The 21,980-nt window shown below is 49.3% G+C and overlaps 2 protein-coding genes and 1 long non-coding RNA gene across 6 annotated transcripts; 2 read left to right on the forward strand and 1 right to left on the reverse strand.

The window, feature by feature from the left end:
• Nucleotides 1-14: 14 nt before the first annotated feature.
• On the forward strand, nt 15-19,883 carry TBC1D17 (TBC1 domain family member 17). Of its 4 annotated transcripts, none has more exons than XM_083580213.1 (18): nt 15-114; nt 266-510; nt 963-1,061; nt 1,623-1,697; nt 2,901-3,012; nt 3,209-3,425; nt 4,667-4,778; nt 5,903-6,067; nt 7,179-7,310; nt 7,525-7,628; nt 7,763-7,857; nt 11,886-12,002; nt 12,872-12,972; nt 13,076-13,175; nt 13,660-13,757; nt 16,147-16,263; nt 17,129-17,215; nt 18,603-19,883. In XM_083580213.1, exons 1-18 carry the CDS (start codon nt 30-32, stop codon nt 18,813-18,815), a joined length of 2,274 nt encoding a protein of 757 aa, XP_083436339.1. In that variant the 5' UTR covers nt 15-29; the 3' UTR covers nt 18,816-19,883. The 4 variants fall into 4 exon arrangements, with proteins under 4 accessions (XP_083436339.1, XP_083436340.1, XP_083436341.1 ...); XM_083580214.1 differs by having other exon boundaries at nt 7,182-7,310; XM_083580215.1 differs by having other exon boundaries at nt 3,212-3,425.
• On the reverse strand, nt 10,036-11,027 carry LOC310746551 (putative CENPB DNA-binding domain-containing protein 1; the record flags this gene model as incomplete). The annotated part of the gene is made up of 2 exons (XM_083580442.1): nt 10,739-11,027; nt 10,036-10,574 (listed from the first exon to the last, which is right to left on the reverse strand). The coding sequence occupies exon 2, from the start codon at nt 10,555-10,557 to the stop codon at nt 10,036-10,038; it is 522 nt and encodes a 173-aa protein (XP_083436568.1). The 5' UTR covers nt 10,558-10,574; nt 10,739-11,027.
• On the forward strand, nt 13,764-15,642 carry LOC310746568. Its single transcript, XR_014540751.1, has 2 exons — nt 13,764-14,236; nt 14,451-15,642. It is a non-coding gene; the product is annotated as an uncharacterized lncRNA (long non-coding RNA).
• Nucleotides 19,884-21,980: the final 2,097 nt, after the last annotated feature.

Below are 21,980 nucleotides of genomic sequence, written 5' to 3' on the forward strand. Positions count from 1 at the left end.
TCTACCCTTTTTCCTATCTCTACGCGTAAATGGCCTTCGCCTCCTCGATAAAGGCGACGGTAGGAAGCGGTTGCCCCTCCCGCTGTAGTCTTTTGCCCTATATAAAGATGGCGGGTGCGTCCACTTTCCTCTCCCCTCCCTCCTTGTCATTGATACGCTGTGGCGTAACCGATTGCGGTTCGGTTATAAAGTGTTCACACCCCGTATTTAAGCATAAAAGCACATTTCTATTTAGCCCGCCTGTGGTGGTACACTTTGCCCACAGACGGGAAAGATCGCAAAGCCGCGGCTCTCGGCGATCGTGCCCGCTACCAAGATGGCGGCAGAAGCGTCCGCGGACGTGGCGCCCGTAAGCGTTCCTTGCTGAGGCGCTTTCTGCCAGAAACAAGGATGGCGGCCGGGGTGGGTGGGAAGCGGCCTAACCAAGAGGGTGGAGCAAATGGAGCAGGAAATGACGGATTGTTTTTCCGGAAGTGGCTGTCAGGGAGAATGGAGTTAGGGGGCTGCAGGGTGAGGGAGGCCTTCCCCGCAGTGGGGCAGGGCTGGCCAGGCTCCTCGGAGAAGGGGAGGCTTGCGGGGAGGGTTGGGTTTCCCCTCTCTCGGCGAGCTCACATTTGTCCCCTAGGAGCGGAGCGGGAGGGTCTCTTTCCTCCTCTTGAGCGCAGTGGGAGGTTGGTAGAGCGGCTCTCTCGTCCCCTCAGCTGGATAAGTTAGTGGGGAGAAGCGGAATCTGACCGCCTTCCTGGGTGGAAGTTCCTAAAAGGCCCTTGCTCTGAGTTGTCTTCATAAAGTCGCCCTTCCTCTTACTTTAGTGTTATTGAGGGGGCCATAAAGTATGTTCCAGCGGCCTTAGTTTAAGGCAGGGCTTCCCTTCCCCAGCTGCATTCTACAGAGGTGGGTGGGGATGCCAGTGAACCTGCTTCCTGTGCTGACCTCCTGTTTTTCCCCCTGTCCTCCTTCAGGTTGCATTTGAGAAGGATGGTGTCTATTTACACACCAGCGCAAAGCGTCATCCTGACCAGGATTCCCTGATTCCGGGGGTTATCCGCATAATCGAGAAGGTTGGTTGAGGTGGGATACAGGTTGGAGTTGGAAAAGGGATGAGGGAAGGGTTGTGCACACAAGATAGGAAAAAGGTCAGTGCATGTGGGGTGTGGTGGTAGAATTTGGTTGGTATAGATTTCAGCATTCTGAGTACATTGGGCTTTGATTTTAAAGAGTGTTCCTAGCGCTTGTGATTTCAGAAGTAGGCTTGAAAAACTGTAAGCTGTGCCTGGTGACATTGTGAAAAGGTGTAGGCAGTACCTGGTGACATCTTGGAATATAGAGTGGGTGTAGGTTTGAAGAGATTTTCCACTAATTGGGGATGAGTCACTTTCGTAGGAGAAGGAAGAGGTATACAGAGGTGGCAATCCTTAGTGCTCGACATAGTTTCTTATTCTTCCCTGAGGCTTGGAGAATCAGTAATGCTATTTGACTTTCCTTAAACTTATATCATCTAGGTGATCAAATTCAGATTGCTTCGTTACAGCATCTGGATTGTTTTAGTAAAGTGTGTGTACACAGTTATGGATATCTTTTTTATGACTCTCTCGAGAGACGGTCTTTCTCCATTTATTCAGGGCTCGGATACTTTGCTACAATGGACACCCATAGAAGAGTCATCAGATGCTGCTCAGATCACATATACCAAGAAGGTGAGGCCCTCTTTCTTGCTGGTATAAACTTGTACTGGTATATTAAATCTTCATCACATTGTGTCCTAATAACTTAAGTAATAAAACATCGTCTAAATAAAACATTATTTAGACTAGTGATTCATTAAACAGTTTTGCCTGTATTGGGAACTGGTGTTTTAGTTTCCTTGTTCTTTTCATATCGCATTGCCATAGCAGATTTTTTAATTGGTTTCTGGGGGAAAGAGCTGTAGGACTGTGGAGCAGCTGCTGGGACTTCCCCACCATTTGAGTTGGTGTAGTTAGATAGCTGTTCTGGGCTTCATTCCTATTAACCAGGACACAAAGCTGCAAATGTTATTCAGGAATGTGCCTTTACTACTTTATGATTTCCACACAGGGGTCTATTCCCTGCTTTCTCTACCCCACCCCCTCTCTAGGAGGATTGTGGAGAATGAAGTCATGAGGATATGCCAGTTCTCTGCTGTTCTATTTTCTAGAAAGGATGCCATCTTTTCCCCCTTTGTTGATCAGAGCCAGTCCTGGAAATGGTAGCACAGAAAAAGTATCCTGTGATATAGTTAAGGCAGCAGAAATGTTGGACATTTGAAACTGCTTTATATTGAGTCAAACAACTGGCTCAGGGCTGCCCACTACAATTGGCGGTGACTCTCCAAAGCATCAGACGGAGACCTTTCTCAGTCCTCCTGCACTAGATCTCTTTAATTGGAAATGCCAGGGACTGAGACTTTCTGTATGCAAAGTATTACTAATTCTTATGTTTTAAGACAGGAACACCCTAAGGAAGCGCTTATATCTTTAGATGCTCATTTATGGTTTTGTTCAGGATGGGGAATGATCTTCTATACTGTTTCCCATTCTCTTTACATATAACAGTGCATTATTATTTTTCCTAACAAGGAGGACTGTGTTTAGCGAAACCTGTATTTCTCATCCTAGGAAGTAGCCCCTCCATTGTGATACAGAAAGGGAGCAGGGCAATTTCAGGTCTGTTAATGTTCATAAAGACAGGAATGTACTTCTGTTTAAAGAGGAGTCTGTCCTTCCACACCTTCCACACTCAAATTCCTCTCAGTGAGACCAAGAGTTCAACATGTATTCCACTGAATTCATAATTTGTGTGAGCACCTCCTTGAAGATCATGATGAAATATAAGGAATTGGGTAGCTTCTGAAAGCCCTGATCTCTCTTTCCATTTTCCAGGACCCAGTGGGCTGCCAGACTGAAGAAGAAATCTTTGATCCGGGGTATGAACCGGATTGGGCTGTAATCAGTACAGTGGGGACCCGGGCTCGAACTCAAGAGGAAACAAATGGTAATCAAAAAGATGACGGGGATGTTTGCCCCTTGGTATACTTAAGTGGCATAGTACAGGGATTGCTGGTAAAGATGCAACAAGGGATACAGGATGGAGGCAGGGGAGAAGAAGTAGCTGGCAAACGTGGGATATTCTTTTCTGGTTCTCTTGACATCATCCCTTTTATATTTGTGCTTGGCTTTCCCCTCTCCAGCAGCTTCCGGGCCCAAATCTCCGGTCCCACGTGGTCAGTGGGCCTTCTCCCTCAGCTTGTCTGAGCTGAAATCCATCCGCAAGAGCAAGCCAGGTTTGGGCTGGTCATACCTCATCTTCATCACCAAAGATGGCATCTCCATTCAAGCCCTGCATTTCCACCGTGGAGGCACCAAAGCCCTGCTCAAGGCCCTCTGCAAATACGTTATCTTAGCCACGTGAGTGAGGGTGGTGCCGGGTACCTTATTTGTTCAAAAGATAAAGCGGAGGAAGTAAAGAGAACGCTCTTAAGTCAGATGTGGAAGGCGCTGCCCGACTAGCCTTCAACTTCTGGGCTGCATTACTCAGGATTGAGGCAGTCAGTTTGCACGAACTTGGATGCAGGAAGCACTTTCCCCAGCACTGCAAAATACCGTATTTTTTGCACCATAGGGCGCACCGGACCATAGGGCGCACCCAGTTTTTAGGGGGGGAAATCAAGAAAAAAATTTCCCCCCCAGCCCCAAAGAGCAGCGTACAGGCTGCGCACAACCTCTCCCTGCCGGAGGGGTTGCGCGCGGCTATGGCACAAGCCAAGGCAGCGAGCAGGATGGATCCCGCTCGCTGTTTTGGCTTCCACTTTAGCCCCGTGCAGCCTCTCCTTGCCAGGAGAGGCTGCGTGGGGCTAAAGAATCCATAGCCCTGTGCAGCCTCTCCTTGCCGGAGGGGTTGCGTGCAGCTATGGAGCAAGCCAAAGCAGCGAGGGGGATGGATCCCGCTTGCTGTTTTGGCTTCCCCTTTAGCCCCGTGCAGCCTCTCCTTGCCAGGAGACGCTGCGCAGGGCTTTCCTGGCTTTACTGGGAGGTGGGGGGATTCACCCACCTCCCGCAAAACCGGCAGAAGCCGCGCAACTCCTTTAAAGAGATCGCGGCTTCTCCTGGCTTTTCTGGGAGGTGGGAGAAGGGACTGATGCGGCCAGTCAGTCCCTTCTCCCTCCTGTGGAAAAGCCCGCAAGAGCCCACGGAGCTTGCGTGCAGCTCTTGGGGGCTTTTCCCGCCTGCCTCCCCCTTGCATTCGCTCCATAAGACACACACACATTTTCCCTTGCTTTTTAGGAGGGGAAAAGTGTGTCCTATGGTGCAAAAAATACGGTAAAGAAGAAAAATAATATATACAATATTCAGTTCTGAACTAAAAACACCATCACAGTAAATTAGTTGGACTCAGACTGGCGTAAAATGTTTTCACAATTGCTTTTTAAAAGCAACAATGATGAGGCCATCCTTAGAAGGGGATGTGATAGGTGCAGAGCCATCACTGAAAAGGCCCTGCCCATGGTGCTCATTCACTCATGGACCTGAAAGGAGGGCCTCTGATTTCGCTAATTTTGCAGCTTGTCCAGTTGCCAGTGGTCCTTCAGATAACCTAACAGTGTCTGGAAGGCAATAAACTCACTCTGGTTTCTCTTCTCGCCTTGCAGCTCCCCGAAAGATTCCCGCCTCTACTTGGTTTACACACATGATTCGTACGCCCTCTCCCACTCCTTCGATGAGCTTCAACTCTTCGATGACAGCTCTTCCAACCTTGTGTCGGTGAGGCCCTTCTCCAGAATGCCCTGCAACTGTGACTTAAGTTCTAGTTCGGTGGTTCCCAATTAGCAAAGTACTGCGGACCCTCTGTTTTTGAAAAGCCAAGTCATGGAACCCCCTACTTCTGAAAATGTTGATATGTCTGTGGTAGTTTTGTTATGTGAATGGCGCCACCATACCCTCCAACGTGTCCCAGTGCAAAAACGGAGATGCATGTCTTCCAGGCCATGCTCCTGCATGAGTCATGTGACCCGCAGGAGAGCACGACTCCCCAAAACAGGATGGATATGTGCCATGGACCTCCTGGTCAGGGGTCCGCAGACCACTAATTGGGAACCACTGTTCTAGAGGATTAGAATGCAGAGAGGGTGTGTTTGTGTGGCCTGGCTCTGTGGGAGAAATCTAAAGACTTGTGGCAGTGGGATTATGTGGGAAGGGACAAAAGCTATAAACAGGGAGACTTGTCTGTTGTGGGTGCTGACGCTGGTTAGAGCAGGGAGTTATGGGAACACGGGGTCCTGGGTTTCCTTGAATGAATTATATTAGAACAAGTTACAGGTAGGTAGCCGTGTTGGCCTGCTGTAGTTGAAACAATATAAAAAAATTCCTTCCAGTAGCACATTAGAGACCAACTAAGTTAGTTATTGGTATGAGCTTTCATGTGCATGCACACTTCTTGAGATACACTGAAACAGAAGTCACCAGACCCTTATATATAGTGAGAGGGTGGGGAGGGGTATTACTCAGAAGGGTGGTGGGAATGGGTGATTGGCTGATAGGTGTGGTAAACCTGTTAACGACTGCAGTTGGTCTTACAGGAAAAAGCAAGGGGTGAGATGGCTAAAAACAGCTTTATCGTGTATAATGAGATAAGAATCCAATGTCTCTATTCAGACCAGGTCTCTCCATGGTTTGGTAATATATATATTACCAACACACACACATATTCGAACAGAAAGGCAGTGATGGTAAAAAGTTGGTGTGTGTGTGTTGTATCTGGAATATTGATTATTGATGCGGAGCTGAGAAACCCAAATTGAATCTTAATTCAGCAAGGCTAGAATTGGGCAGCAAGCCAAAGGTGACATGTGGCTTCTTCTTTTTTAAGCCACTTTCTCTTTCCCTAGCGGTTTCTGCAGGATCCTTATGCTGCCACGTTCGGTGGCTTCTCCAAAGTCACCAACTTCTTCCGTGGGGCTCTGCACCATGAGGACGGCGTCATCCAGCATTCCCATGGCGACCCAGCTGCTGCCAATGTTGAGGATGAGACAGGCTTTGAAGTTATCACCTGTGTGAGTGTTGGAACAGGTAGCTCCACTGTGGGGCAGTGGAGGGGGAGAGGAATGGCACCCAGTGTATGTGTGTTTGTGTGTGCTTCTCTATAGGCCAAGAGATCTTTGGCCATCTTTCCTTACTCCCAGCCTACTGGCCTATGATTGCATCAGAGGTGACTATTTGGGAGCGGTTGTGGGAGAATGTGAGCAAGGAAATGGGGGTGAATGCCAGAGAGATGGAGGGGTGGACATGAGCCCCTTTGCAAGAAAACCCTTTCCATCGAGCGAGGACCAAGCAATCCATTCACACAGAGGCCTAAGAAGATTTGCGTCATGCTCACCCCAAACCCACCACCATCACACTACAACATTATAAGGCAGGCTTGGTGGTTGAAGCAGTTAGCCTCGTCTAAATGGTTTGTGCTGGGTTTGTGAGTGGGGCGAGGCCTCTGTTGACCTCATTCTTCCTTGGAGCAGGATCCAGGGCCTTGAGCTTCCATGAATATACATGTGACTGACGTAATTCCTGAGGGCTAGAGAACTAAGAATGTGGCTTCAAAAATGCTCTGATATCAACCCTTGTGTTCTTGGAACCCTCATGTTCTGCAGAAGCTTATTGGGGAATCTAAGGCAAGAGGATCAGTAAACGTAAGCTTTCCACCATTGCTGATCTTCTTCCACAGCATGCACCAATCTGAAATGCTTTCTGCTTGTCTTCTAGACCAGTTCTTCCCAATTAGCTAAGTGCTGTGGACACCCTGCTTTTCAAAAGCCAAGCCATGGACCCCCACTTTTGAAAATTCTGATCTCTCCGTGGTAGTTTTTGTTGTGTTATGGTAGTTGTTTTATTATGTGCCACGGACCCCCTGGGTAGGTTCCACAGACTCCCTGGGTTCCGTGGATCCCACCATTTAGGAGCCACTGGTCTAGACCCAAACATAGACAGGCACCCTAGAAAGTTTCTTCCAATCCTTCCAACGGTGCAGGGATTTTTCAGCAGGCATGCATCAACATAAAAGAGAGGTCCCCTCCCCCTCACTTGTCACCCCTTTATTGTCTCCACACCCCTTGGGAGGTGTCTTTCCTTGACACTTCTTTTTAAGTTCCTTCCTCTTTTCTGCCCCGGCAGCAGGCACGGCTAGGAGAGCGTCCGTCTGTCCAGCGGGAGGCTCCCGTCTCGGAGCAGGAATGGGAGCAGCACTTGGACCCAGATGGGCGTGTGAGGGACCCCGTTGCCTTGCGCAGAAGGATCTTCGCTGGGGTGAGGCCTGTGGGGAGGAGAAGGCGAGAGGCTGTTGGTTGCAGGGGGAATTGGGGATCTGTGCAGAAGTGCGAGTGGCTGCCTGTCAGGCCAGGGATAAATGCAGCATGGGGCTGTGTTGGTTTCCTTCCCAACATCTTAGTGTCGTTCTTTGACACTTAGCCTAATTCACCTTCTCCCCCAACCCCCCCCCCCCCCCGTGCTCCTCTTCCAGGGTCTCAACATGTCATCACGCAAAGAAGCCTGGAAATACCTTTTGGGCTATTACTCATGGGACAACACCAGTGAAGAGAACAAGGCACAAGTGAGGCGGAAAACGTAAGTCTGGGTCAGGGTTATGGGGAAGCCAAAGGAGTACTGGAAGTGGGGTTTGGAAGGAGGCGATCAGTCTGTAGGTCAGCATTTAAGCCTCTGAATTCTCTTAACAACTTCCTTCCCACGTGTGTCCACAGGGATGAGTACTTCCGCATGAAACTACAGTGGAAGTCGGTCAGCGAGGAACAGGAACAGCGGAACTCCTTGCTGCGTGGCTACCGCAGCCTGATTGGTCAGTATAAGTTCTGGCTCTTGTTCCTCATTTGTTAGGAATTCAACACCCCTCTTTGTCACAAGATATTTTCTTGCTTCGTTTTTGTTTTCCGTCCTCTTTCCCCTGCCTGACAGCACAGCCTTGTGTGCACACAGCAAGAGGTTGGCGATCATAAAAACACTTTGTGGTAACAAGTGGTCCATATGCAAGAGACCTGCTGGATCAGTCCAAAGGGGTACCTAGTTTTTTGTCACCCTGTTTCCAGCAGTGGCCGGCCAGATAGATGCATGAAGAGAGCCCACAAGCAGGAAGTGAAGGCAACAGTTCTTTCTAGCAACAGGAATGCAAGAGGGGGATATCCTTCTTCTGAGGATGAATGTTCTCTTTAGCAGTTGTGGCTGTTAGCTGATAAATGAGAGCATTAAACCCGTGCTCTATGAATCTATCTTCCTTTCAATGCCATCTAAGCCAGCAGCCAGCACCACATCTTGTGGCAGTAAAATTCATGGATGAATTATGCATTGTGTGAAGAGCCATTTTCTTTTATCCATCCTGCATCGATTGCCAATCAATTTAAGTAACATTCGCATTCCAGGATTGTGGGAGGAGGGGGAGAATCTCGCTCTCCCCCCCCCCCCCGAATTCATAACTTTATAAACTTCTGTTTTGCCCCAATCATCTTTTTCTAAACTAAACGGATCCAAACACTTTTGCCTCATCTCTTAGAGGAGGTACAGTGGTGCCTCGCAAGACGAAATTAATTCGTTCTGCGAGTTTTTTCGTCTAGCGAATTTTTCGTCTTGCGAAGCACGAAATCCCATAGGAATGCATTGAAATTCAATTAATGCGTTCCTATGGTCAAAAAAAGTCCAAACAAAGCCAAATTTGGTACAACAAGAGTTTATTAAGTGCTCTTTAAAGTCACACATACTGTAAAGAGCATTTCAAAAATTGAAGGAACAATAAATTAAGTTTCTAAACATGACAGAAAAACATTTAAAAATCAACAAAGTGTACAGTACATTTTCTAAGACTCTGGGGGACAACTCGAAGAAGGTTCCTCTTCCACTCTTTGCTTCTTGCTGAAGAACCTGTCCATGGCCGTCTGCTTTATCCGCCTTTTCAGCACCTCCCTGAAAGGCGACATGACCCTCGTATCAAAAGTGTTCGCAAGGTCATGTGCCACGTGCTTGTCAGGGTGGTGCCGCTGTGCAAAAGCCTGCACATCCTTCCACTTCAGGCAAATGTCCCTCAGTTCTTTGGAGGACAGCCGTTCCTCAGTTGCTTCCTCCTCTTCCAGCGAGGCCTGCTCCTGCGCAGCCTCTGCCTGCAGTTCGACCAGCTCCTGGGTGGTCAGCTCGTGGTCGTGCTCCTCCACCAGCTCGCTGACGTCCTCCTCTGTGACCTCCAGGCCCATGGTCCTCCCCAAGGCAACAATGTCCTGCACCACTGTTGACTCTGGTGCATCAGAGTCACTTGGTGCCACACAGTCCAGCCACAGGCTGCGCCAAGCGCAATTCAAATTTCTCTGGCTGATCCCGTTCCAGGCCGTGGTGATCATCTTCAAGCAGGTGACGATGTCGAAGTGGTCCTTCCAGAATTCCCGCAGGGTGATGGTGGTGCAATCAGTCACCTCGAAGCATCGCCTGAAAAGCTCCTTGGTGTAGAGTTTTTTGAAATTGGCGATGACCTGCTGATCCATCGGCTGGAGCAGTGGCGTGGTGTTAGGCGGCAGGAACATGATGTTGATGAAGCTGAACTCCAACAAGTCCTCCTCAAGGCCTTTAGGATGAGCAGGAGCATTGTCCATCAGAAGCAAAGCCTTCAGCGGCAGGTCGTTGTCCAGCAGGTACTGTTTGACAGCAGGGCCAAAAGCAAGATTGACCCAGTCCACAAACAGCACACGTGTGACCCAAGCCTTACTGTTGGATCGCCACATGACACTCAGCTGCTCCTTGTCGACCTTGTGTTTCTTGAAGGCCCGTGGGTTCTCTGAGTGGTACACCAGCAGGGGCTTGATCTTCAGGTCGCCGCTTGCGTTGGCACAGAAGAGCAGGGTCAGACGGTCCTTCATGGGCTTGTGGCCAGGCAACTTGGCCTCCGCCTGTGTGATGAAAGTCCTTTTGGGCATCCTCTTCCAAAACAGCCCGGTCTCGTTGCAGTTGAAGACTTGCTGTGGAACGTAGCCCTCCGTCTTCACAACCTCCAGGAACTCCGCTGCAAAGTCTTCAGCCGCAGGAACATCAGAACTGGCAGCCTCTCCATGCCTGAGCACGCTGTGGATCTTGTCTTGAACCGGTCAAACCAGCCTCTGCTTGCCTTGAAGACTTCTGGCTCGCCTGAGGTTCCTGGCTGTTCCCGGACGAGGTCTGCGTGCAAGGCCTTGGCCTTCTCACAAATGACAGCCTCAGTCACTGTGTCCCCTGCACGCTGCTTCTCTTCTAACCAGATGAGCAGCAACTTCTCCACCTCCTCCAGAACAGCTGGGCGGTTCTTCACGATACTGGTGACTCCCTTGGCTGCATCAGTCGCAAGGATCTTCTCCCTCATCTTCAGGATGGTCCCGATGGTCGATGGATTCCTCCCGTACTCCCTGGCGAGGTCTGTCACACGCATTCCACCGTCGTGCTTCCGGATGATCTCCTTCTTTATTTCCAGCGTAACCTTCTCCTTCTTCCTCTCGCCGGCCTCTGCAGCAGCAGTCTTCTTGGGTCCCATGGCAGCACAGCTCCTACCTTCGCAACCCCCCCCAAAAAATCAGTGCTTCACATCCAAAAAATTCAAAAGCACCCAGCCACCCACCACACAGAAATTCAAACCCAGAACCAAGTCCTTGAATTCCAAACACCCCAACCCAAAATCCAAAAACCCCAAAAAAAGTTTTAAAAGTTTAACTTACCAAATGGCTGCAAAAGAAGTTTTGGAAAAGCTTCAAAAATCACCAAAGTCTTCAAAAACCTCAAAAAAGGCTACCACACCGCGTGCTATGTGTTGCTCCTCGAAGTCAAGTCGCAACTGCACCTCTTCAAGCAATGCACCCTAGGTATTAACGGTTTTACGAAAAAGGAAACAAACTTGCAAGACGTTTTCGTCTTGCGAAGCAAGCCCATAGGGAAATTCGTCTTGCGAAGCACATCGAAAAACGAAAAACTCTTTCGTCTAGCGAGTTTTTCGTCTTACGAGGCATTCGTCTTGCGGGGCACCACTGTACTTCAGCTCCTTTATTTTTTGGCAGTTTGGCTTTTTGCACCTTTTCCTTCTCTAAAATAGATCTTTTCAAAGGACGGGACTAGCAATGGAGGCGGGTCCTTTAGGGCAAATGGAGCACTGCCCTGCCAAACTCATTCTGCCCTTAGCTAGCACCCTGGATGGGGACAAAACTAGACTGGGCAAAGGTCGTAGCACAATAGAGCCTCTGTTTTGCATGCAGAAGGTCCCAGGTTCAATCCCCAGTGTCTCCAGATGGGGTTGGAAGAGAATTTGGTCTGAAGCCACGGAGGGCTGCTGCTAGTCACTGTAGGTAGCTGCACCTGTGGACTGACCCTGCATAAAGCACCTTCCTGTCTTCCCAGAATTAGTTGGCTCTCATTGGCTCTGATTCCACCTGCTGTTGGTCTCCCCGCCTTCTGCCCCATGAGGCATCAGCCACCACATTGGGGTGGGGGCAGGCCTAGCAGAATTGCACATAGTTTTCCAAATGTGACCATTCCATAGACTTCCATAAAGGTGTTAGGACAGCCAAGCTGTCTTACTTTCAAAACATGGCATAAGTGTGCAACCCCCCCCCCTTTTAAGGGGAAGTACCATGACTTTAGCTTGGAGCTTTCTGCATAAAAAGCCTTTGCTCTGCCACTGAGCTGGGGGCCCCTGGAGCTTTCCCTGGGGTTGCGCTTCTGCCGCTCGTCTCAGCTGTGTGTTGCTACTTTCTCTCACTCATTTGCCTCGTTACTGTCCTGTATTCGTCATCGCTTTGAGTGGCCTTTGGCAGAAAGGCAATAAACGAGTTATATGGATTATTCATGGGGGGTGTCTGTCTGCCTTTGCAGAAAGAGACGTGAGCCGCACGGACAGGAACAACAAATTCTATGAGGGCAGCGAGAACCCTGGCCTGGTGCTCCTGAATGATGTGCTGATGACGTACTGCATGTACAACTTTGACCTGGGTGAGTTTGGAGGTGGGGAGGGAACGCCAGCAGTGTGCCATTGTAGAACCAGCTCAGGTTTGGGAGTCTTTGGCTAGTTTGGCCTAGGAGGGCCCCTTAACTTCCGTGAGGGAGGGGGAGAGTTGGAATCCAAAATCTCTGGAGGGCACCAGCACAGGGAAGACTGTTGCAGCCTTTTGCTAGTTTGGAGGTGGTATGTACCATCTCTGATCTGGTCATGCTAAGTGGCAGCAGAATTCATTCCAGAATCTCCCATGGTGTCCCAATGGGCTTGTACTGTTTCAGATCCTGCTACACCCCCTTCTACCCCTCACTAGTCAAACCCAGAGATTTTGGACCACAACTCCTATCAGCCCCAGCTGGTGCTGCCATGCTATGCTGATGGAAGTTGTAGTCCAAAGCATCTGTAGCTCACCAGGTTGGGGGAGGCTAGTCTGCAGTATGAGTGCCTTTTGTGGATGATTCCCTTAATGATCTAGGCTACCCCAACAGTTGCCTGTTCTTGATGATCTTGGGCCCAAGTACTGCTGTGCTAAAATAAACCCATCACCTGTTTTCAAGCTTCACACAGCCACGTAGACTAGAAACTTCACTCTAGTATTAATTCCCCCCCCCATGAAAATGAAAACTGAAATACTTGGGATACTGAATTCCATGCTGAGAAGTATGCACAATGCAGACAGCCCTGCAGACTTCTCCAGCTAGTCTTTTATGGGTCCTCTTAACGCTCTGAACCCTCACCAGTCCCATGATTGTATCTCCCTTCCTGTCATTCAGCAACACCCTAGTAGAAAGAGAAAATAACTTGGTGAACCTGCAGCTTCAGTCGTAAAACCCAGTGGCTTCATGTCTTTTGCTTCCTTGCACAGGCTACGTTCAAGGCATGAGCGACCTCCTGTCCCCCATTCTCTACGTCACCCAGAACGAAGTGGATGCCTTCTGGTGTTTCTGTGGTTTTATGGAGCTGGTGGTGAGTACATGGCCTGGGAGAGCTCAGAAAGGGCCTTGCAGCTGTTCCAAATGTCGCCTTCTTGCCATAAACTTGTCCATGTACTCTCACTTTCTGCCCACAGCACCGCAATTTTGAAGAAAGCCAGGAGTCCATGAAGCGACAGCTGTCTCAGCTCAATTTGCTCCTCAGGGTGCTGGACCCCCCACTCTGTGACTTCCTAGGTACTTGTGCGTCTAGTTCTGGGACTGCTGAAATCTGGGTGGTTTTAACATATGTTGTCTGGACAGGACAGGTCTCCTATTGTGGGTGCTTGTTTTTATTAATGAAATATAGTGGGTGAATTTGGAGCTCCTAATTATTCAGGTCCACAAACTGAGCTCTTGGCTACAAAATCACCACTTCCTTTGCTTTTTATTTTTTTTTTTCACTTCCCCAGCTTTGTATAACATCTTCCCTGACGAAGAGTTCTGGATAACTCAAAAGCTTGCCACAGTTGTGTCTCATTTTGACTGGTTTCAATAAAAGGGTGTAGGGGTTCAATTAATTATTTTGGGGCTCTTTCATTTAGTCTCTGGCTAGTTCCTTCGAAAGCTTAAAGGAAGCAAAGACTGAAGCAAGTGAGGCGTTTCTTAATCTTTGGAATTCCTGATTGTATAAAACAATCTGTTACTGACTCCTGCTGCCCTTCTTGGCTACTTCTCTCAGACTCTAAGGAATCTGGCACCTTCTGCTTCTGCTTCCGATGGATCTTGATCTGGTTCAAGAGGGAATTTGCCTTCTCTGAAATTCTTCAGCTATGGGAGGTGAGACTGAATTAAGAGAAACGGGTTTGTTTTTGTTTGTTTTATGTGGGGAGAGGATCTCTGGCTGGGGAAAACATAAGTTACATTGTCATGATGGGATTTCAGCACTGGAAAGGCAAGAAAAATGGGAACAGGAGAGAGAATAAACAGACTTCTGGCTTGCAGTGTTGGGGTTTGAAAGTAGAGAAGGCAGCAGGGGGGCATGTTTTCTGAAGAACGCAGCCTCAGCCAGTTTGGCTAATGGCAAGGCATGATAGCTGTTGTCCAGTGGTTTTCAACAAGTGTGCTGTGGCACCTTGGGGTGCTGTGAATGACGGTCAGGGGTGCTGCAGGCAACACTGGCCTCTGTCCTTTTTTCCTTCCCTCCCTCCTCTGATGCCCTCTTGTGTCTGCCTCCCAAAGGCTTGCACATCTGTTTGTTGCAGTAGCCCTGGCTACAAGCTCCCCAGGCAAATGGTGCTTCTGGGGCTGGCCAGGGGGTGCTTCCCAGGTCCCTGTGGGGAAGTGTGAGGAGGTACCTCTCTTTGGGACGGGGGCAGCTCAGAGACCAGGGGCAGCAGCTGCGGCTGCCCTAATGAGAGGAGGCTGAGGCAGCACTCCACAAGGGAGGGTGTTTGAAAAAAGGTGAAAGGCTGTCAGCTCTGCAGGCAGTGGGTGACATAACGGCTCCTGAGCCCCACAGGGGTGCCGCAGAAAGAATGTAGTTGGTCAAGGGAGTCATGGGCTCACAAAGGTTGAAAACCTCTTCTGTAGTCTATCAACATCTGGAGGGCCACAGGTTCCCCCTTCCCAGTCATATACAGTTCCTAGGTGGTCTTCATCTAAGTTTTGGCCAGGCCTGGATGTATTAAGCTTCAGCAAAGTAACTGCATTCTAAGCCTTCCAGCCAAATGTTTCCACAAGCCACTTGAGGGCTGCATCCTCATAGTGCTCCACAGGGATGCCAGCATCCTTCTTACTTCTCTTGACCACAATCCCCTAGCTGTTGGGCTATATATACAGGGAAGGGCCATAGCTCAGTAGTAGACCATCTGCTCTGCATACAGGAGGTCCCAGCTTCAATCTCCAGGTCAGACTAGGAGAGAATCCTGCCTGAAAGAGCTTCTGCCAGTCAGTGTAGACAGTACTGAGATAGATGGACAAATGGTCTGTCTCAGTGTAAGGCAGCTTCTTGTGATCCTGTCTATAAGAGGCAACCCTTAGTTATCGCTGGGTGGGTTTACTTCTGTGGGCATGTTGGCTTTCCATGAGCCCCTTGGTCTCCTCAGTCTATGGTTAGCTGAACAGAACGGCGTGGCACATCCTGTATCTGCACTTTGAGCATGGGGGTGAAGTGCTTGTGGCACGCAAGCTGAGAGGTACTCCTTGGCACACCCAAAATATCACCTAGGATCTCTAGGAGGACCACCTGGACTGTGTGCTGCAGCCACTTGCCAGGGGTGAGCACTATAGGTGCAGTTTCAGGCCAACAGGATATTGAGAACTTGGAAGGAATATTTGGGAGTGCCTGTGAGTTGCTTGTGTGTGGCTGGACAGTCCAGATTGTAGAGTCCAGCTGCGTCATCCATGGGTTCCTTGGGAAAACCTTTGCCCTCTTCCTTCCCCTCAAACCCCAAAGATCACCTGGTAAACTGGATCAGATGGTTATCCAGTAACTAGTTTTACCACTGGAACTGGTAAATACAACCTAAAACAAATCAGATGTCTTTAGCTGCAGAGCCTTGCTACAGCCATGAGGAATAGTTGCTTTGGTGTAGAGGTCCGGGTTATTTATAGCTCCTCCAGCTTTCAGTTTCTAACCACCTAGTTCTAAAAAAGGTTCCATGCCTCCCCTTTCGCCCCAGATCAGAACAAGCCTAGTTATTTTAACCACGTACTTAGGCTTTTTAAAAAAGTCACTAAGTATGCAAGGTTGTGTTCAGGAAACAAAAAACGGAAAGCAAAATGTTGTTTTTCACTTAATTCCTGCCCTAGATGAAGCAGGCAGTGCTGCAGCTTACTTGGTTGCAGGAGAGCCGTATCAGGGAGCTGACGTAGAAATCTCATTGTCCCTCTTTCTCTTTGACGGAGGAGTGCTGCGTGAGCATCTTGCTAAAGCTGGTTTACTCTAACCTGAGCTGTGTTCTTGTCTGGGGCTTAGTCCGAGGGCACAACATGACCAGGCTTCTAGCCAGCCAATACATATCAGGGATGACTTCCAGCTTCTGGGGGACGTCGCCCACCAGCATCTACAAGCAGCATGTCCCATTAGAAATAGATTCACTCTGGCTAATGCAGAGCCAGACATTAGCAGAGGATTACACCCGGGAGTATGGTACAGAACACTCCTGACAATGGGTTATGGCGTGCTTCCTCAATCCATGCCGTGTGTCTGTCCCTCTGATCCCAGGTGCTGTGGACGGGACTGCCTTGCCCCAATTTCCACCTGCTGGTGGCTTGTGGCATTCTGGATGCAGAGAGGCAGGCACTCATGAACTCTGGCTTTGGCTTCAATGAGATCCTGAAGGTGAGCACTGTGGAGCTTGGGGGCCTAACTCTTGCCTTGTGTGGGCTTAGGACAGAGATGGGGAAGCTGTGGTCCTCCAGTAGCTGCTGGACTCCCACTCCCATCGGCACCAACCAATGGTCAGGGGCAGTGGGAGCTGTGGTTCAGCAACATCTGGATGACTGTAGGTTCCCCATACCTGCTCTAGTACATTAAGCCATGCAATATTCATAGGTGGTTTTCTTTAAAGAAGCAAAAGGTGATTTGTGTGCTACACCTGCTTCTGAAAAGTATGGTCAGGGTTGCTCTGAAGGCTCAAAAGCCAAAACAAACAAGGGCCCCATTCATTCTCCCTCCCCTCCTCCCCTCCTCGTGGCTCTTCGTTTTCTTGGGCCTGGCTCCATTCTGCCAGCTCCAATCTGCCTTTGCACCACACTGCAAAGTTCCTGCTGAACGCTTAGATAGCAGACGAGCCATAATACGATCCATCTGTTTGGTTAAGGAGCAATGCTCATCTTTCCCCCCACAGATCTCAGTCTTCCCCAGGAGCACCTTGAGCCTGGCCCTTTGCCTTTCTGTATACCTGGCTTTCCTCTGTAAGGCTTTCCCAGTCCACTTTGCATAGCACATTCCTGACTAATGCCGCTTGTATTTTTCCAGTTGTAGCATTATAACTGGAAGCTATTTTCCAGAAATATATAATCAACCCTTTGCCACAACCTGCCCTTCTCTCTCTCTCTCTCTCTCTCTCTCTCTCTCTCTCTCTCTCTCTCTCTCTCAAAAAAAAAAAAAAAAAATGCATTTCTTTGTGTGTTTCCCCCCTCCTCTTTGTTGTTCCTAGTTAAGCCTTCTGAGTTTCTTGATTTCTGTGTCTGCATTTTCACAGCACATCAATGAGCTTACCATGAAGATGAGTGTGGAAGACATCTTATGCCGGGCTGAGGCGATCTACAGGCAGCTGGCAGCTACTCCAGTGAGTCTTGCGCTCCCCCCGCCCCCCAGTCCAGCATGAATGAAGACCTCTGTACCTTGGTATCGTCTGAGGAGGCGTGGAGCCTCTAAGCATTCCTTAATGCTGCACACCCTGGGCAAGCCAACAGTCCTCTATCCTTACCCTTGGCCACCTCATAGCAAAACGGATACATAAAATAATCATGATCTAGCTAGCAAGCTTCTGCGAGTGAACAAGGTAGCAAGCATCTCGCTTGCTCAGGGAGACACATTAAGCAAAATGGAAATGCATCTGGTTCCCCTTGTGGCTTCAAAATATAGTGCTACCGAGAGCAGATTTAAAGATAAGGGTTGCCAAATGGGAAGCCCCAAAACTCAGCACAGTTGGCCCTCCATGCCATGCATGTCACCTTTTCTTACAAACAAAAATGCTTGCTGCCTGGAGTGTTGCTGACCAGGTAGTCAGCCAGCTATACCCTTTCCCAGGGTACTCCATTGCCACACCCCCTGGTATCCCTCCCCTACACCTCCAGTAGTAAGTCAGTATTCTATGTCCGATGAGCATTCTCAGTCCTTATGATGTTGTTTTTTTGAGGATTTTCCCTGTTTTGGGAGGAGACCCAAAGAATGTTGTTTGCCACTGGAACATCGACTCTGGGAATTGGACCCCTGTTAACTTTCCCCACTGTTATCTGCATGCTGGAAGTTTAAGCTGGGGTGCTGAAGACACTGCTCAGGGAACACACACAGTTTGGCATTTCATACCATACGTAATCTACAGAATTCACTGCCCCTAGGATGAGGTGATGATACCCTACACACTGGCTGGTGTAGAGTGGTTCTGTCAACCATGGCCAGGAGCTATGATGACTAAGGGAAGCCTCCACATTCAGAGAGAGCAAGAAAACCAGTTGCTGGGGGACCCTGCAGGGGAGAGGGCTGCTGCCTCCAGGCCCTGCTCGAGGGTTGCCAGAAACATCTGATTGGTCCTTGGCGATGAAGAACGCTGGATTAGATTGACATTTGGTCTGATCCCGCAGGAATCTTCTTATGTGCCACACTTCAAGGGTTTGGTTTTTGTTGTTGCTTTTTTGTACATCTTATTGAAGGAAGCTAAAATAATGAATTTGGCTCTAAGGGCACATTTTCTGGTGGTTCTCCAAGGTCTCAGACAGAGGTCTTTTCTCTTGCTACGTATTTGATCCTTTCAGCTGGAGATGGCAGTCATTGAACTTGGGGGTTTTCTGCCTGCACGTGGTCCCTACTCCATGTGGTCCCAGCCTTCATATGCCACTGAAGCAGTGTGAAACCGAGCCACACCACTGTGGCAGTGTGCTTTTGAATCGGGTGTGAGCCAGAGGGGATAACTTTTCCTAACAAATAAAATCTCTGTTTTCCCTTTCTCCCAGGAGTTACCCCGTAATGTCCAGGAATTGCTGGGGCTCTCTGAGGGCAAATCTCCAACTCCCAGCACTGACACAGCCAGCTCCCCGCAGCCGCTGTCACCCAGCCAGGCCCAGGAGATGGAGCTGACGGACAGTGTTTCCCCAAGCCAGCCAGACAGCAGCATCGAAATCCTGCCTACTGAGGAGGCCTCCACCTCGCAGTCTCTCTCTCCTTGAAAACCTGTTGTTGTTGTTGTTGTTGCTGCTGCTGCTGCCGCCATCACCATCTTCTTAACACAAGCACTTTAACCAGATAAGGATGAGGGCTGGGAAGGGAGGCAGAGTAGAGGCTTTGGGATGTGTGTTTTTTTCCTCCCTGGGGTTTAATTAGTCAAACAAACACCAACCCTCTCTAAAGGCAAGTAGGGCTTGGGAACGGCTGTGTTCTTCCAGAGTTCGCCAGTGCTCAGTGTGCCTTTCCCACAATGCACTGGGGCACGGCCATCTCTTGGAATGCGGAAGGGCTCGCTTTTGAGGTCAACTTCCTTCCCGGGATGCGCAGAGACAGAAAGGAGCAAGTTGAAGGCATCCATGCCTTTCTCTTCCACTTTGGGTTCTGAAGTGTTGCAGCTGAGTCTCCTAAATTCTCCCTTCCGTTCCCGCTGCCTTTTTTCATGACGTACCTGTTTTGCTTCTATGTCATGCGCACCTCCCTCTGTGGCATTTGAGGCTTGTCTACTAAGCATCAATCTGATGGCGACATCTTTATTATAATTTTTGTTACTGTTTCCGGTTGCTAATGAAACCTGTGCCTCAGCCCACAAAAGCTAGGAAACACAAGTTCTTTGGCAAAGGGAAATGAGGGGCAGCAGATCAGAGCAACTGGAAATGAGGAATCCTTAGCAAGAGGCTAGTTGGTGGAGGGAGGCTTGGTTCTCGCTGAGAAGAACATGGAGTCGGTGGTTACGGCAGCGGAGGCTGCAAGGCAGAGCTCTTAGTTCCTTGGTCCTTTGCCAGGGAGTTCCTGTTGACGTAGCTTCTTGTGCTTCCCTCCCTTGGCTGGAAGATTGTCTCCCTCCCTACTTGCCGCATTCCTTTTTTTAGTGGGTTGCTTATGAACTGACAATAGTTGGGAAAGGATCTCTGATTTTGTTCTTCTGTGCCTCTCCAGCCTAGCGGGCATGTGGGTTCGATGCTTTGTCTGCATATGCCCCACTTCTGATTATTGAACTGCATCCTTCTCAGCCCTTACCTTGGCTCCTTCATTTCCTTTATAACATAACATTAAAAATGTAGTGTCACTCATTGGTGTTTCTGTATCTTGGATGGAAAACTGCTCTGAGCTGCTCATGTTGGATGGGCTGAGCTGAGAGGTGTGAGGGAACGAAGGGGCGGGAGTGTTTGACACCCGTTTCCCCTTTCTTCCTAAAATGCTATGCTGCACGGACCTCTGTCTCCCACAGTGCATATGCACTCCTCTTACCTTCGCCTGCATTGCTTATTTAAAACTAGTTTGATCCCTTGGTTCTCCCAAAGATCCCTCAATCATCAAAGTGCTGCTCCTTCCAGAATTGGAATTCCTAGGCTACCCAAAAGAGAAGCCCACAATAGCTTTGCCTACTTACAGCTAGGGTACACCTGTGTCTTAGTGCATGTAGAAAACCACAGAGTCTGTGTGAGATTACGACATGTCATTTTGCCTTAGGAAGTGTTTCCCAAACTTGGGTCTCCAGTTGTTGTTGGACTACAATTCCCATCATCCCTGACCCACTGGCCCTGGTGGCTAAGGACGATGGGAGTTGTAGTCCAGCAACAGCTGGAGACCCAAGTTTGCGAAACCCTGCTGTAAAGCGTGGTAGATGAGGTGATTTTTCACTCATTTCTGCCCCCCAGTGTGGGTGCCTCCACACCTCCAAACAAAGCAAGAGCCAGCCTAACCTCCCAAGTGGTGAGTGAGATCATATTACCCCGCCGCTGTGTTTTCAGTGTAGATTCAGTGGTCTCAGCTGTTGGTTGTCACTTGGAACACAGGAAACGGTGGCCCTCCAGGCTTAAGGAAGGTGCTTCTGTGTCCTGTCTGGAGATGCCAGGAACTGAACTCTAGTCCTTCTGCATACAAAGCACATGCTCTGTTACTGAGCTATGACCCCTCCCCAGCTTCCACGGAACTCATGGATTTTAACCCCTGCAGTACCAAATGTTTTTGTCTTAAAAGGTAAAGGGACCCCTGACCATTAGGCCCAGACGACTCTGGGGTCTTACCGCTTAATAAAGCCTATCTGTTGTTATTGGACTCTTATGGGGGAGAATGGAAGACCTAGCCAAGAGTTCTGGGTTCAGGGAAGGGGGGAAAAGGCAATCTAGAAGGAAGGTGGGGTTTCTGATAAGAAAGGACTTGGAAACTGGAGCTGTTGCCTTTGGCCTGTATGGTTGCGCTGGGAGGTCAAAATAGGTCAAATACTCCGGAGAAGGGATTTAAATTACGTAGTGTATAATGAGATAAAACTTGAGCCATAAAGCTTCTAATTCCTAGCCTTCTGTGTCTGTGGCCTCGGGCCAGAGCCTTGTTAGAATAAAATTATAAACTCAAGCCAAAAAGCAGGGGGCCCTGGTCAGCTTAGTTGTCCGAGGCCCAGAGCAAGTGTATCCGGCTGCCCGCCCCCCTACTCTGCATGGGCCTGATTTCTAGTGCCACAAAGATGCTTGAAAATAAAAGCAGGCAAGGGACCACCCAAGATTTGCAAGCATGGTAGGTTTCCATCAAAAAGGCCATGTGGGTTTGTTTGCTTGAAAAAGTGTACAGTGGTACCTCAGGTTAAGTACTTAATTCGTTCCAGAGGTCTGTTCTTAACCTGAAACTGTTCTTAACCTGAAGCACCACTTTAGCTAATGGGGCCTCCTGCTGCCACCACGCCGCCGGAGCATGATTTCTGTTCTCATCCTGAAGGAAAGTTCTTAACCTGAAGCATTATTTCTGGGTTAGCGGAGTCTGTAACCTGAAGTGTATGTAACCTGAGGTACCACTGTACTGTATATGTTTTGCTGCTCATCATTCCAGAAGATTGGTGCCAAAAGAGACCTTGGATATTGGGATATTCTCTGGATGGGATGTGGGTGTACAAGAGCTAGTGTGACTGGGATCCTAGAAGACGGAAAGGCCATGGGGGGCTTGGAAAGGAGGCTGTGGGACCCAGGAGAGGGAGGATAGCTGTTGGGAGAGGTGGCCTCTCCATAGCTATCTTGGTTGGCAACTGGGAGGAGGGGCAGGGGAGAGCAGAGTGCAGATGGTGCATTCTCAGGAGACTGATTTGGCCCCAGGGCCATCCAGTTGCTAACCCTTGCGTGCTCAAGCTGCTGTCTGAGAGTGGCCTAGTTGCACGTGTCCGTGTTGCAGAAAGAGGG

Source organism: Podarcis filfolensis (assembly GCF_964270895.1).
Source record: "Podarcis filfolensis genome assembly, chromosome: 13".
Classification (NCBI taxonomy): Eukaryota; Metazoa; Chordata; class Lepidosauria; order Squamata; family Lacertidae; genus Podarcis; species Podarcis filfolensis.

Coding starts and splice junctions, on each gene's coding strand:
- TBC1D17 (XM_083580213.1), top strand. CDS start 30: ATGGCCTTCGCCTCCTCGATAAAGGCGACGGTAGGAAGCGGTTGCCCC. Junction 7,858..11,885: donor TGGCTACCGCAGCCTGATTG/GTCAGTATAAGT, acceptor CTGCCTTTGCAG/AAAGAGACGTGAGCCGCACG. Junction 17,216..18,602: donor GGCAGCTGGCAGCTACTCCA/GTGAGTCTTGCG, acceptor CCTTTCTCCCAG/GAGTTACCCCGTAATGTCCA.